The sequence below is a fragment of the Oncorhynchus masou genome, chromosome 5, assembly GCF_036934945.1.
Source record: "Oncorhynchus masou masou isolate Uvic2021 chromosome 5, UVic_Omas_1.1, whole genome shotgun sequence".
In the NCBI taxonomy this organism is placed as follows: Eukaryota; Metazoa; Chordata; class Actinopteri; order Salmoniformes; family Salmonidae; genus Oncorhynchus; species Oncorhynchus masou.
The window spans coordinates 25962147-25979229 of record NC_088216.1 but is presented as its reverse complement, the minus strand read 5'-3'; the positions used below and the strand labels follow the sequence as shown (position 1 = coordinate 25979229).

At 40.8% G+C, this 17083-nt stretch overlaps 1 protein-coding gene across 1 annotated transcript; it reads left to right on the top strand.

The window, feature by feature from the left end:
* Positions 1 to 220: 220 nt before the first annotated feature.
* Positions 221 to 16972, top strand: si:ch211-69b7.6 (neuroblast differentiation-associated protein AHNAK). Its single transcript, XM_064964115.1, has 4 exons — positions 221 to 581; positions 8405 to 8525; positions 8679 to 8851; positions 9291 to 16972. The coding sequence occupies exons 1-4, from the start codon at positions 570 to 572 to the stop codon at positions 16662 to 16664; spliced, it is 7680 nt and encodes a 2559-aa protein (XP_064820187.1). The 5' UTR covers positions 221 to 569; the 3' UTR covers positions 16665 to 16972.
* The last annotated feature ends 111 nt before the right edge of the window (positions 16973 to 17083 follow it).

Sequence of the window (17083 nt, the reverse complement as noted above, 5' to 3'; positions counted from 1 at the left end):
TACATAATTGTCATTAACGATAATTGGAAGGAGGAGGAGCCCCACCTTAAAGGTATGGTTACATACCGGTAGTAAGAATGTTATGTCTCATAAATCAAATCTAATCACAAGATCATGCCACCTCTTCATTGTTGTGTCTTACCATGAGTCATGAATGAACGCCTAGTTGCCCCTCCCTTGAAACAAGACAACTTTTTGGCACACCTCTGCATTTTCTTTTCTATTACCAGACCATTTGTTTTCCACCTGTCTTGTCGTGGAGAATGCTCTGTTTGTTTTCCCCCCTCTATCTCACAGTTCCAGTCTTGAGACTCCAGGTTTCAGTGATCACTGTGCCTACCTGGACTGGGGAGGATGTGTGACGGTGTGCAGCTGGAAAGACATGCCAAATGTGGAACCCGTTTGTCTGCTTTAGCGGAGAGTATGCTTTCGCTGACTGAGGCACGGGGTAGGCAGTCCTACAGGAGTAAACGGCAGAAACCGATAACACTGTGTCGCAACTCTCTCACATTGGCGGTTAAACTCTTCAATGGCTGAATAACAAGAGCAAACCCAGTCAAAATTGCCCAATGGAGCCTAAGGTAAGAGTTGTCAAAGACTATAGGGTGCCAAGTACTATTGCTTTGTTTAATAAGTCCACAATGATGTAATCGTTGTAGTAGCTGGATGAGTGTCAAGTTTGCAACAGTATGTGCAGGTTTGTAATGCAAATGTCAGTAACTATTGGCATGGATCATGTTTTAATATGCTGATGTGAAACATTTTTTACCTGAAAAAAAAAATATTAAGAATGCATATAGAGTAGGAGAAGCCATAGACTTTGAAGAGACACTCTGAATTGGCATATTTTTGTACAGTAGTATGTACAGTACATATTAAAAGTTAAATATTCACATGCATACAGTTTGTCTTGAGTCAAAAGAGAGCCCATAAAATACAACTTTAGACTTGGAGAAAATCTCAGTCAGCCTCTAATCTCTTACAGCTCGGCACAATGTGAATGAAAGTCAAATAATGGGAATTATTTTAACAGAGTTATTGTCATGTTTCATAAAGTATGATTGCAGCTTTTAGCTTACTGTCAGTCCACTCTTCTTTGAGTGCATATACAGGGAACTGCCAAAATACAGGAAACACCAACATAAAGTGTCTTAATAGGGCGTTGGGCCGCCACGAGCCACATCAGCTTCAATGCACCCTGGCATAGATTCTACAAGTGTCTGCTGGGACTCTAATGGAGGGATGAGGCACCACTCTTCCTCAAGAAAGTCTGTCATTTGATGTTTTGTTGATAGTGTTGTAAAACGTTGTCTCAGGTGCCACTCCAGAATCTCCCATAAGTGTTCCATTGGGTTGAGATCTGGTGACTGAGACTGCCATGGCATTTGGTTTACATCGTTTTCATGCTCATCAAACCATTTAGTGACCACTCGGGCCCTGTGAATTAGGGCATTTTCATCCTAGCCATAGTAGCCAAAATGGAAGAATAGCCATGGTAGCCAAAATAATGGCTTGCCCAGCTTTTGTTTTATACATGATGGTATGTTAATTGCTTAATTAACTCAGGAACCAGGAACCTTTTGCAACACTGAGCAAATTTCAGCATTGTGACATTTCCGTGCAACCTCCAGTGTGCATTTACTGTGAACACTGAGGCTGTTCCTGCTTTAAGTGGCCAAGTGGCCAAGTAGGCTACTGAGGCTATTTGATCATAATGTGGGCTACCAGTCAGTGCCATTTAAGATGAGGGAGGATTATTATTTTTTCATGAGTAAGTCTTATTTCTATTACAGCATATTGGATGACTGTCATTCATATTCCATTCACCCAGTTCATTGTAACTGCGATAGATTTAGGCTACTACATGATACTCCCTATACCCATCATGAGGTTGCTACAACCTAGCCTATTGAACGAACGTTTACAACGTAGGTGCACACAGGTCGAGAGAAAAATGTTAGATGACAGACAGTGACACATGAACACACAGTGACACATTTAATACTGCCTTGCACACTACTTGCCTGCTTCTAGCTGATATACAGTGTAATCATTAGTCCAACACTTGCATACGAGAGTTTCTATTGGACAAATGTAGGTATGTTTATTCCCGTTTTGATCCGTTTGCTTCTGTTTAATAAACATTTTTCAACAGAATCTGCAGAACGAATACACCCCTGATCATGCTAAAACACAGTTCACTTTCGTAGCAGCCTTGTTGTATTCCTTCTCGCATCTATGCGCTCTCCTGCTCTCACTGTTTCCCTTCGCTTATGGACTTCAATGCACAACACAGCTGTATGTGACCAGGCAAAAAAAATCTTTCAATGCCAAACCATATCATACCCGCTACACACAGCCTACATCGTTGTCACCATATTAGCTAAAGTAACGTCATAGTCAGCATAGCTAAAGGAACTAACGTGTTAGTAAACCCACTAGGATCATGAAGTAACGTTACAGTGTGCAGTAAGTAAGCAGTTTAGCACTTACACCGGCAGTCCCCGGTGGTAATAAATTAGTTAAAACAAAAGCTTACCTTGACTTGGAAGAGTTCCAATGTTGTGTTGGATAGTCATAGCCACAGTAGCTATTTAACATAGCATCCCTCTGTTTGAGCAGGGTGTTTGAGTAGGCTAAACTAGCTAGCTGCATTTGCTAGCTAAGTCGGTGAAACTGAAAGTGGAAAAAAATACGAAATCTCTCTATCTCTCTCTTACTTCTCCTTCATTTTGGAAGAAATACATTTCTTCAGAACTGTTCAAATATTGTCTTTCTCTGTCGGAGTCAACTACTCACAACATTTTATGCACTGCAGTGCTAGAACCTTTAATTGGGTGAACAACATGTCAGTTTGGGCTGCAAGAGCTCTGATAGGTTGAACGACGTCCTCCGGAAGTTGTCATAATTCCTGTTTAAGCCTATGGAATGGGGAGGGAAACATGAACCTCCTAGGTTTTACATTGAAGTCAATGTATCCAGAAGAGAATGGAAGGTAGCTGTCCTCCGGCTACACCATGGTGGTACCCTACAGAGTGCTGATGAGGCTACTGTAGACCTTCATTTCCAAATAATGTGTTTTAATTAATTATTTGGTGATGTGATTATACAGTGCCTTGCGAAAGTATTCGGCCCCCTTGAACTTTGCGACCTTTTGCCACATTTCAGGCTTCAAACATAAAGATATAAAACTGTATTTTTTTGTGAAGAATCAACAACAAGTGGGACACAATCATGAAGTGGAACGGCATTTATTGGATATTTCAAACTTTTTTAACAAATCAAAAACTGAAAAATTGGGCGTGCAAAATTATTCAGCCCCTTTACTTTCAGTGCAGCAAACTCTCTCCAGAAGTTCAGTGAGGATCTCTGAATGATCCAATGTTGACCTAAATGACTAATGATGATAAATACAATCCACCTGTGTGTAATCAAGTCTCTGTATAAATGCACCTGCACTGTGATAGTCTCAGAGTTCCGTTAAAAGCGCAGAGAGCATCATGAAGAACAAGGAACACACCAGGCACGTCCGAGATACTGTTGTGAAGAAGTTTAAAGCCGGATTTGGATACAAAAAGATTTCCCAAGCTTTAAACATCCCAAGGAGCACTATGCAAGCGATAAAATTGAAATTGAAGGAGTTTCAGACCACTGCAAATCTACCAAGACCTGGCCGTCCCTCTAAACTTTCAGCTCATACAAGGAGAAGACTGATCAGAGATGCAGCCAAGAGGCCCATGATCACTCTGGATGAACTGCAGAGATCTACAGCTGAGGTGGGAGACTCTGTCCATAGGACAACAATCAGTCGTATATTGCACAAATCTGGCCTTTATGGAAGAGTGGCAAGAAGAAAGCCATTTCTTAAAGATATCCATAAAAAGTGTTGTTTAAAGTTTGCCACAAGCCACCTGGGAGACACACCAAACATGTGGAAGAAGGTGCTCTGGTCAGATGAAACCAAAATTGAACTTTTTGGCAACAATGCAAAACGTTATGTTTGGCGTAAAAGCAACACAGCTCATCACCTTGAACACACCATCCCCACTGTCAAACATGGTGGTGGCAGCATCATGGTTTGGGCCTGCTTTTCTTCAGCAGGGACAGGGAAGATGGTTAAAATTGATGGGAAGATGGATGGAGCCAAATACAGGACCATTCTGGAAGAAAACCTGATGGAGTCTGCAAAAGACCTGAGACTGGGACGGAGATTTGTCTTCCAACAAGACAATGATCCAAAACATAAAGCAAAATCTACAATGGAATGGTTCAAAAATAAACATATCCAGGTGTTAGAATGGCCAAGTCAAAGTCCAGACCTGAATCCAATCGAGAATCTGTTGAAAGAACTGAAAACTGCTGTTCACAAATGCTCTCCATTCAACCTCACTGAGCTCGAGCTGTTTTGCAAGGAGGAATGGGAAAAAATGTCAGTCTCTCGATGTGCAACACTGATAGAGACATACCCCAAGCGACTTACAGCTGTAATCGCAGCAAAAGGTGGCGCTACAAAGTATTAACTTAAGGGGGCTGAATAATTTTGCACGCCCAATTTTTCAGTTTTTGATTTGTTAAAAAAGTTTGAAATATCCAATAAATGTCGTTCCACTTCATGATTGTGTCCCACTTGTTGTTGATTCTTCACAAAAAAATACAGTTTTATATCTTTATGTTTGAAGCCTGAAATGTGGCAAAAGGTCGCAAAGTTCAAGGGGGCCGAATACTTTCGCAAGGCACTGTATTTAATATAGTTTTATAATGTGTTTATTTCATGAAACTCACTGAGGATGGGCCTCTCTTTCCTCCTCTGACGAGCCTCCACTGCTACCAGAGTAACCTGCCATCAAAAACAATGGAGAACTCCATCCCGTAACATTTTAACATGAAAATAGATGTTTTATCATTCAGCCTACAGTAGCAGCCGATGTGTGGTGTTCAATGTCGGCCAACATTCCATGAGACTTTTGAAAACAACATTCAGGGCTTGACATCAACCTGTTTATCCACTTGTCCTTCAGACAAGGGAGTGGACTGAAAATGTTGTTGTGTTGTTTGATGCAAGAAATCAATTTACAAACTAAAATGCAGGATTATTTCCATACCAGACAAATGATGCTACCCTCTGCCTATTTGCTACTGAGCTTATTAAAGCCTATCTCAAAATACAACATTCCCCCTTTAAGACAAAAACAAATCTCTTTACCTGACTGGCTTTTCAAAAATGTCTAAAAATGCACATTTTTGTGCTCTTGTAAAGAAGCAAGCACTCCCCTATTGTTGCCTGCAAATGATCCATAACTGGGCTAATAACTCACTAAGTAGCAAAGGAAATGAACAAATGTGCACACATGGCTACATGCAGCTCTTGCTTTGATCCCAAAACAAGCACATCCACTCAAGACCGCTCATGCTGTAAACACAGTCCAGCTCAAAGTAAATGGCACAGATCCATATATGGCAATGGTATATTTGCATATAGGCCTACTACAGCTCTGATTACATCCCTCCTCTCTCCCTTTCCACCACTGACACTGACCACAAAGGGTCACCGTCTTCCAGATGATGGCAAAATTCGAGTACCACCGCATTATTTCTGCCACATGCACAAATTCATGTTGTTTCTCCTATGAACAGAGTAAGTTAAATATTCTTCGATATTAAAAAAGATCCAAGCTGCTAATAATAACAACAATGCAAGCCTATCGATACACTTTCCTACTCATTCACAGTGGTGGAAAAAGTACCCAATTGTTATACTTGAACAAAAGTAATGATACCTGAATAAAAAATTATTCAAGTAAAAGTAAAAGTCAGCCACTAAAATACTACTTGAGTAAAAGTCTAAAAGTATTTAAATATACTTAAGTATCAAAAGTAAATGTAATTGCTAAAATATACTTAAGTATCAAAAGTAAAAGTATAAATCATTTCAAATTCCTTATGTTACGGATATCCAGGGCCACGCTCCAACACTCAGATATAATTTACAAACGAAGCATGTTTTTAGTGAGTCTGCCAGATCAGAGGCAGTAGAGATGACCAGGGATGTTTTCTTGATAAGTGTGTGAATTAGACCATTTTCCTGTCCTGCTAGGTATTCAAAATGTAATGAGTACTTTTGGGTGTCAGGGAAATGTATGGAGTAAAAAATACATAATTTTCTTTAGGAATGTAGTGAAGTGAAAGTGAAAGTTGTCAAAAAATATAAATAGTAAAGTAAAGTAGAGATACCTCAAAGAAACTACTTAAGTAGTCATTTCAAGTATTTTTGCTTCAGTACTTTACACCAGTGCTCCTTCATTATTACTGCAGTGCTTGTTTTAAAGCTGAGTGGAAATAGGAAGAATGTACATTTTATGGTTTATAAAAGTGTTGAATACAAAGCCTTGACAGTGCTGAGTAAGAACTTAAACATGAACACACTCATAAAAATTAATTGACAGTCTCTCATGGTTTAAAACGTTTTGAAATCTGACAGTTTCAACTTTGCTGTAGTTTTCTTTTATGCCTGCTACGTTATTGCAGACTTGGTCATCTGAGCCCTCGGATTGGCCAGTGGTAGATATATAGAACACAGAGTCTCCGGGCCCGTTGGGAAGGTAGAGTTGTACCTCCAGACACATTAAATGGTTCAAAATCGCAACAGTTCTCCTGCCAAGTGCGCCAGGCAGCGGAATCGGGTGCACCTACCGTCAACAGCCCGAGACAAATATAAAAATCGATCAACCAGTTGATGTCCACTGCTCGAGAACGTCTCTCCGTGGGCTGATATTTCTCCCGAGGGAGCTGCGCAGCATTGAAAAGTGAAAGACTAAAGTTACATACATGGGATGCTTTTGTGAATTTCAGAATGTCTGGAATAGAAAAGGCAGAAATAAAACAATTCAATAAACATTCGCAGCCAGTCTAGAGGGAACATTGCTGACCAGGTGAATCTGGCTGAAAGCTATGATCCCTTATTGATGTCACTTGGTAAATCCACGTCAATCAGCGTAGATGAAGGGAAGGAGACAGGTTAAAGAATAATTTTTCAACCTTGAGACAATTGAGACATGTATGTGTGCCATTCGGACGGTGAATGGTCAAGACAAAACATTTAAGTGCCATTGAACGGGCTACGGTAGTAGGTGCCAGGCGCACTGATTTGTGTCAAGAACAACTCAAATCAAATTGTATTTGTCACACGCGCCAAATACAACAGGTGTAGGTAGACCTTACAGTGGAATGCTTACTTACAAGTCCTTAAACAACATTGCAGTTTTAAGAAAATACCTAATCAAAAAGTAAGATCCAGCCAACTTGACACAACCGTGGGAAGCATTGGAGTCAACATGGGTCAGCATCCCTGTGGAACACTTTCGACACCTTGTAGAGTCCATGCTCCAAACAATTGAGGCTGTTCTGATGGCAAAATGGGAGTGCATTAGGTGTTCCTAATGTTTGGTATACTCAGTGTAGTTTAGTATATCTGAGTGATTCATATTTTTACATATTCATATTTTGGAGGTATTTGATGATGATTAAGTAAATTATGATTATTGTGATCGTTGTGGAATCGGTAGCAAAGCATACAATGTATTGCTCATAGAGCAGCAGTGTCTCTAAGCATGTGACACAAATCACTTACACAACTTATACTGTTTACAAATAACTTCATTTGAGCCCCAGCCCAGCAAGCTTTTCATAATAGAAAGTGGTGGGTGTGGTCACTTCTGAGTGTACACCCAACTATAGTGAACTTGTCTCTATTTCCATGGACAATCTTGTTCCTGTTGTTCCCTCCATCTCCCAAGGCCACACCTCAAATACCTCAAAGGTGCAGCTACCTGGGTGTCAACCATGTACCTATTTGCTTATGTAAACAGACTACCTCTCCATAGCCCCTCTTTAGTTGTGGTTTCAGCTGATTTTGGTCTTTATGGTAAAATGAGCTGTGCCATTATTGTATTTGTTTGTAGTTTTTATTCTGGAGTGGAAATATTACCTTTTTTTGCATTTGATACTCTTGAAGGCTATGAAAGTATGCTGCAATATTTAGGCCTATATGATTTGATAATTATAGAATGAAACCAAGCAACATTTATTTTTAATTGATTTCTTAATGGCTGCTGTGAAAACATCAGAAGGATCATGGTATGTGAGATCATTTATCCATTAGCCATGATGATGGTAATAACAAGCATATTCCAACACAATAAGCTAAGCAACAGGAAATGTACTTTTTGAAAAACACCTATGCCCCAACATTGCTTTCTGGAAGTGAATTCTATTTTAAAAATCTATTTAAAAAAACTATTGTAAATAATATTTTTAAGTTTATTGTTGAAATTCTACTTGATGTTTGGGTTATTGAAACATGACCAATGCTGATGCTACCCACCTACCTTTGTATATCTGCTTTTAGCCTGGTCACCGGAGGAGAAGGAGCCTGTCTGAGGGGCTGATGCTGGAGGAATCAGAAAAAGGAGGATTGGTCATCTCCAGCATTATCGGTGGCTCTTCTGGCAATCACGGGCTCAAAGAAGGTATGAGTCTCTTATTTAATGTATACACTTTATGTTGCGGTACTTACATTTCTTTGAGAAAATGTAAAATTTCATATTTTGGATTGTTGTCTGAATTTTGTGGAACAGTAAAACAGTGAAGATGTGTAACAGTGAAGATGTTTATTTTTTCAGGAGATGAAATTGTGGGTGCCACGATCAACTTTGACCAACTTTCAAAAGACGATGTGTTGAAAATACTGAAGCTGATGGATGATAATGGATTTGATGAGAAGGTTCAAGTTCTGACAAAAAATGATTTGAGCAAGAGTATGGGGACCTTGGACAGCATCAAAGCACCAGAGGAGGTTTGTGGAATATAGTTAGTAAATAGAATAAGTAGGGGGGAAATTATTTCAGAAGGTTGCTGGATAAAATATGTTGTTTGTTAAAGGGTAAAGGGTCAGTTTGAGATGTTGGCAATGAAGCCCTTTATTTACTTCCCCAGAGTCAGATAACCTTGTGGATACCATTTTTATGTCTCTGCATGTAGTTTGAAGGAAGTTGCTAACTAGCATTAGCGCAATGACTGAAAGCTAGCATGCTAGCTGTTCCTGTAGAATTTCCAGTCATTGCCGTAATGCTAGTTAGCATTGGCCCAGTAAAACTACCTCCAACTTCCTTCATACTGGAAGCAAAAACATAAAAATGGTATCCACGAGTTCATCTGACTCTGGGGAGGTTGATAAAAGGGCTTCATTGCCAACATCTTGAACTGTCCCTTTAAGGATTGGTTTCTCTTCACAGATGCTGAAGGATTCATATAATAGACTCTACAATGCCAAAATAAATAGGTTCATGACGGATGACAGCCCTGGACAACCTGCAGGTGCTGGGGAAAGAGGCTCCTATAATAGACAGGGCAAGGGACTGGGATCTCTCTGGGACAAGCCTAAAGTGAAAGGTGACCTCAAACTCCCTGTCCTCACCACGGATTACCCAGTTGTGGAGACACCCAAAGTAGATGCTCCTACCTACCTAGAGTCTCGAGACCTCAAATTCTCTGCTCCAAAGTTAAAGGTGCCTAAACTTGATGTCAAAGACGCGGTACCTGATGCTCGCGGTGGAGAACTTTCATTGCCTAATGCCAACATTAGTACATCAGATCTCACCCTGCCTCATTTGAATGGGTCACTAAACATTGATGCTCCATTAGTTAACCTGGAAAGGCCAAATCTTGAAACTGATATAGATGCTATCGATGTTCTAGAATTTGATATGTCTTTGCCCGAAGTTGACCTCAAATGCCCTGATCTTGACCTGAAAGTTATAGATCCACTTCCCAAAGTTGTAGGAGATATCAAAGTCCTGGAAGCAGAGCTAAATCTACAAGAGGAGGTTGTCCCTGGACCTACTTTAAATATCAATGCCCCAAAGTTTGATATTGAAAGAGGCAAACATGTTAAAATGCCCAAATTTAAGATACCTGACTTGGGTCTCTCTGGACCCAGAGTAAATGTACCCAGCCTTGAGGTTGATACACCAAATATGAGGATCCCAGATAAAGATATGCTTGGAGTTCATTTTAAAGGTCCCCAAAGAGACCTACAAACACCAGATGTTAATCTCAAAAGTCCTAATCTAGATCTGCAAGCCCCAGATGTCAGCATAATGAATATGCCATCAAATAAAATCAGAGTCTGGTCCTCCAAGAAACTGAAAACCCCCAACCTTGATGTGGATGATCCCTCTGGTTATTTTGAATTGCCTAAGGTTAGGCTCTCTCACACAGTACCAAAAGGACCAGATTTAGACATTGATGCAGTTTTAAAGACACCAAACATGCATCTTAAAACCTCTTTGATTGGTGCTCCTGACCTGAATGACCCTGATCTAGATTTACCTTCAGTAGACCTTAAAGGTTCCAAAATAGATGTAGAGTTACCAGATGCAGACATTGGTATCCCATCTGGGAAGATCAAAACACTAAGTCTTGGTATGCCTGACTTTAATATATCTGGACCAAGAGTTCGGACTCCAGACCTGGACCTCTCAGCGGCTGAGATGTGTCCATTAGACGTCCGTCTGCCTGACCTCAGTACTCCAGATATTGATATACCCTCAGGTAAATTCAAACTACAGGAACCACATGCAGAATTCAAAGCACCTGATTTCAATGTGGATGCCTCCTCCGGTAAACTGAAGATGCCCAAATTTGGGTTATCTGGCCCAAAAAGACCAGATCTGGGCATTGATGCTGATGTAAAAACACCAAAGCTAAGTCTCAAAGCTCCCAAGATAAAAGGTGGGCTTGATGCGCCTGACTTGAATTTACCCAAAGTCAACCTGAAAGCACCTAAATTAGAAATAAACACTCCAGATATTGACATTGATGCACCCTCAGAAAAATTCAAAATGCCAAAGTTTAAGATGCCTAAATTTGCCCTTTCGGGCCCTAAAGGGCCTGAGGTTGGCATTGATGGAGACTTGGATGGACCAGATCTGAGCTTATTATCCTCCAAATTAAAACGACCAGACTTGGATGTTGGTAGCCCATCTGGAAAATTAAAGATGCCAAGTCTAAAGGTGCCAAACTTTGATTTCTCAGGGCCAGATGTATGGGGGCCTGACTTTGAGGTAAAGAATCCAGACTTGGATCTTTCAGCCCCCAAGTTTAAAGGGGGAATTAGTCCCCCAGAATTGGATCTGCCAGATGGAGACCTCAAAGGCCCCAAATTAGACCTCAATAAACCAGATGTAAACTTTAATATGCCCTCAAGTAAAGTCAATGTACCTACATTGAAGAAACCAAAGGTTGATCTGAATGCTCTTGATCTGGACATTAACGGCCCCTCTGGTAAACTGAAAATGCCCAAATTTGGGCTGTCTGGTAAAATGTCAAAATCTCCCAAATTAAATCTTAAAGCTCCAAAGATGAAGAGGGGAATTGATTTTCCAGACCTGAATTTCCCAGATGCTGACCTCAAAGCCCCTAAACTAGACGTGAATGCTCCAGATCTCGACATCAATGCACCCTCAGGGAAATTCAAGATGCCTAAATTTGGGCTGTCTGGTACAATGCCAAAATCTCCCAAATTAAATCTTAAAGCTCCAAAGATGAAGGGGGGAATTGATTTTCCAGACCTGAATTTACCAGATGCTGACCTCAAAGCCCCTAAACTAGATGTGAATGCTCCAGATCTCGACATCAATGCACCCTCAGGGAAATTCAAGATGCCTAAATTTGGGCTGTCTGGTACAATGCCAAAATCTCCCAAATTAAATCTTAAAGCTCCAAAGATGAAGGGGGGAATTGATTTTCCAGACCTGAATTTACCAGATGCTGACCTCAAAGCCCCTAAACTAGATGTGAATGCTCCAGATCTCGACATCAATGCACCCTCAGGGAAATTCAAGATGCCTAAATTTGGGCTGCCTGGTACAATGCCAAAATCTCCCAAATTAAATCTTAAAGCTCCAAAGATGAAGGGGGGAATTGATTTTCCAGACCTGAATTTCCCAGATGCTGACCTCAAAGCCCCTAAACTAGATGTGAATGCTCCAGATCTCGACATCAATGCACCCTCAGGGAAATTCAAGATGCCTAAATTTGGGCTGTCTGGTACAATGCCAAAATCTCCCAAATTAAATCTTAAAGCTCCAAAGATGAAGGGGGGAATTGATTTTCCAGACCTGAATTTACCAGATGCTGACCTCAAAGCCCCTAAACTAGATGTGAATGCTCCAGATCTCGACATCAATGCACCCTCAGGGAAATTCAATATGCCTAAATTTGGGCTGTCTGGTACAGTGCCAAAATCTCCCAAATTAAATCTTAAAGCTCCAAAGATGAAGGGGGGAATTGATTTTCCAGACCTGAATTTACCAGATGCTGACCTCAAAGCCCCTAATCTAGATGTGAATGCTCCAGATCTCGACATCAATGCACCCTCAGGGAAATTCAAGATGCCTAAATTTGGGCTGTCTGGTACAATGCCAAAATCTCCCAAATTAAATCTTAAAGCTCCAAAGATGAAGGGGGGAATTGATTTTCCAGACCTGAATTTACCAGATGCTGACCTCAAAGCCCCTAAACTAGATGTGAATGCTCCAGATCTCAACATCAATGCACCCTCAGGGAAATTCAAGATGCCTAAATTTGGGCTGTCTGGTACAATGCCAAAATCTCCCAAATTAAATCTTAAAGCTCCAAAGATGAAGGGGGGAATTGATTTTCCAGACCTGAATTTACCAGATGCTGACCTCAAAGCCCCTAAACTAGATGTGAATGCTCCAGATCTCAACATCAATGCACCCTCAGGGAAATTCAAGATGCCTAAATTTGGGCTGTCTGGTACAATGCCAAAATCTCCCAAATTAAATCTTAAAGCTCCAAAGATGAAGGGGGGAATTGATTTTCCAGACCTGAATTTACCAGATGCTGACCTCAAAGCCCCTAAACTAGATGTGAATGCTCCAGATCTCAACATCAATGCACCCTCAGGGAAATTCAAGATGCCTAAATTTGGGCTGTCTGGTACAATGCCAAAATCTCCCAAATTAAATCTTAAAGCTCCAAAGATGAAGGGGGGAATTGATTTTCCAGACCTGAATTTCCCAGATGCTGAACTCAAAGCCCCTAAACGAGATGTGAATGCTCCAGATCTCGACATTAATGCACCCTCAGGGAAATTCAAGATGCCTAAATTTGGGCTGTCTGGTACAATGCCAAAATCTCCCAAATTAAATCTTAAAGCTCCAAAGATGAAGGGGGGAATTGATTTTCCAGACCTGAATTTACCAGATGCTGACCTCAAAGCCCCTAAACTAGATGTGAATGCTCCAGATCTCAACATCAATGCACCCTCAGGGAAATTCAAGATGCCTAAATTTGGGCTGTCTGGTACAATGCCAAAATCTCCCAAATTAAATCTTAAAGCTCCAAAGATGAAGGGGGGAATTGATTTTCCAGACCTGAATTTACCAGATGCTGACCTCAAAGCCCCTAAACTAGATGTGAATGCTCCAGATCTCGACATCAATGCACCCTCAGGGAAATTCAGGATGCCTAAATTTGGGCTGTCTGGTACAATGCCAAAATCTCCCAAATTAAATCTTAAATCTCCAAAGATGAAGGGGGGAATTGATTTTCCAGACCTGAATTTACCAGATACTGACCTCAAAGCCCCTAAACTAGATGTGAATGCTCCAGATCTCAACATCAATGCACCCTCAGGGAAATTCAAGATGCCTAAATTTGGGCTGTCTGGTACAATGCCAAAATCTCCCAAATTAAATCTTAAAGCTCCAAAGATGAAGGGGGGAATTGATTTTCCAGACCTGAATTTCCCAGATGCTGAACTCAAAGCCCCTAAACGAGATGTGAATGCTCCAGATCTCGACATTAATGCACCCTCAGGGAAATTCAAGATGCCTAATTTTGGGCTGTCTGGTACAATGCCAAAATCTCCCAAATTAAATCTTAAAGCTCCAAAGATGAAGGGGGGAATTGATTTTCCAGACCTGAATTTCCCAGATGCTGAACTCAAAGCCCCTAAACGAGATGTGAATGCTCCAGATCTCGACATTAATGCACCCTCAGGGAAATTCAAGATGCCTAAATTTGGGCTGTCTGGTACAATGCCAAAATCTCCCAAATTAAATCTTAAAGCTCCAAAGATGAAGGGGGGAATTGATTTTCCAGACCTGAATTTACCAGATGCTGACCTCAAAGCCCCTAAACTAGATGTGAATGCTCCAGATCTCAACATCAATGCACCCTCAGGGAAATTAAAGGTGCCTAAATTCAGAGGCCTAAAGGGACCAGATGTTGACATTAATGGCGCTATAGAGGGACCAGATCTGAACTTGTCATCTCCCAAACTTAAGGGTCCCAAAGCAGACCTAAACCTTCCAGACACTGATATTGACAGTCCATCAGGAAAACTCAAAATGCCAACTTTCAAGATGCCAGATTTAGGATTCTCTGGACCAAAAATTAAGGGGCCTGACTTAAATCTTTCAGCACCCAAGTTTAAAGGGGGAATAAGTCCCCCAGATTTGGATCTGCCACATGTAGACCTCAAAGGCCCCAAATTAGACCTCAATGCACCAGATGTAAACTTTAATATGCCCTCAGGTAAAGTCAAAGTACCAACATTGAAGAAACCAAAGGTTGATCTGAATGCTCCTGATCTGGACATTAACGGTCCCTCTGGTAAACGGAAAATGCCCAAAGTTGGGCTGTCCGGTAAAATGCCAAAATCCACAAAACTGAATTTCAAAGCCCCAAAGATAAAGGGGGGAATTGGTTCCCCAGATCTGAATTTCCCAGATGCTGACCTCAAAGCCCCTAAACTAGATATGAATACCCCAGATCTTGACATAAATGCACCTTCTGGGAAATTAAAAATGCCCAAATTTAAAATGCCTAAATTCAGGGGCCTACAGAGACCAGATGTTGACATTGATGGAGACATAGAGGGCCCAGATATTGATATCGATACACCCACCGCTAACCTGAAAGGTCCCAAAACAGGTCTAAAAATGCCTGATTTGAAGATGCCTGATTTCGGACTATCTGGCCCAAATGTAGTTTATGATTTACCCAATATTGACCTCTCAGCACCAAAGCTGAAAGGGGGAATCAGTCCCCCAGATTTGAGACTACCTAAGGGTCATATCAGAGGGCCCAAACTAGACCTCAATGCTCCAGATATGCCCTCAGGTAGATTCAGAGTTCCAACCATAGAGAGGCCAAATGATAGCATCAAAGCCCCTGATTTGGACATCAACACTCCTTCATTCAAAATGCCCAAAATGCCTAAATTTGTGTTGTCTAGTCCAAAAAGACCAGATCATGACATCAGTGCTGACATAGGTTTTAAATTGTCAAAGATGAAAGGTGGGATTGGTTCACGACACCTGGACCTACCTACAGTTGACCTAGAAGCCCCTAAGATAGATGTAGACACTCCAGATATGAACATTGATTCACCCTCTGGGAAATTCAAAATGCCCCACCTCAAAATGCCCAAATTCGGCCTTTCTGGCTTGAAAGGTCCAGATCCTGGAATAGATGGAGACATCGATGGACCGGACCGGAGTTTGTCAGCCCCGAAAGTAAACACAGGGATCGGTAGTCCAGATTTAGACATAAATGTTCCCTCTGGTAATGTCAAAGGCCCCCAAGCTGATCTCAATTTGCCAGACAGTGACATTGCTATACAATCTGAAAAATTCAAACTGCCATCCTTTAAATTGCCTCAGTTTGGAAGTCCCAATCTAAGGGCAGGTACACATATGGACTTTATGAAAACAAATGACATTTCTCCTCCAAAGGTTAAAGTGAATCTAAAAGCACCAGACTTGAAAGTTAGTCACCCAGATGTCAGCCTGAGCATACCCAAAGCTGATACCAGAAGCCCAGAATACAAAGTGGCATCTCATAGTAAACGCAGATCTGATATCCCAGGTGGAGCACATATAAAAGTGCAAGCAGAAGACATAGATACAGAAGTGGCACTGCCACACACTGATAGGAAGTCTAGGAAGGTCAAAGGAAGGGCCAGTTATCCAATTGCAGATATTGATTTGCCAAAAGTTGAGTATGAAGCGTCTGGTTTGGAACTGAGAGGTTCAGACCTTAATGATCCCACAAGGAAATTAAAAATGCCCAAATCAAAGACTTCTAAATTGGGTAGTCATACAAGAATACCAGACCTTGATATAGACTCAAGTCCTGCCAGTATTAACGCCTCAGTTCCTAAACTCCCACCCCCAAGGTATGGAGTAGAGGTTTCACAGCCAGATTTAAATTTGAGTAGAACTGACCTCAAGGGCAATAAACATCATAGGAAAGCCCCAGCTGGTGAAACCGGCAGAACAAAAAGGAGTCCAAAACAGTCTGAAATTGGAACTTCCATGCCAAATTTTACTCATGGTTCAAACCCCAAAATGTCTGAAGATCAAGAAGGATATTTTGTCACTGTATTTCCCAAACATCTCAAAGGGGATGTACCAGACGGAACTGGGAGCCTGAAAAATCATCACAAGGAAGAGTCAAACCGTAGATCTCATACACTCAGAAGTCTCGACTTCAGTACATCAAATGTGGACCTTGAAGTTCCAGAAGATGAGAACTTAAATGGGTCAACATTCTGGCTTTCAAAGCTTATATAGCGTTCAGACAACTGACTAAATGTCCTTTTAGGTTGGTTTGAATCACAATCTTCTGTTGAAACATAATGTAGAAAATGTCTGTTACATATAAAACAAGCATCAGATTATTATTATTTGCACTTATTTGTACTTTTTTTAAATGTAAATTCATTGGTATTTGTTATGAACATTAATGTGTAAAGCTTTCTTTTGTCAAGTGATTAAAAAATGTATGAAAGGTTTGTTATGTTCTGCTGATAAGCTATTTGAATGGTAGTTTTACTCTACACTTGCTACATTGTAATAAAATTAAATTTAGTAACTTTTATGTTTTATCTTTCTTTACATGAATTCAACAAAATGATTCATTCAAAACAACTTCAAAATTCATTAGCCTAGGCTTCATTATTCTGACCAATTCGGACAGTAGGCCTTATCAA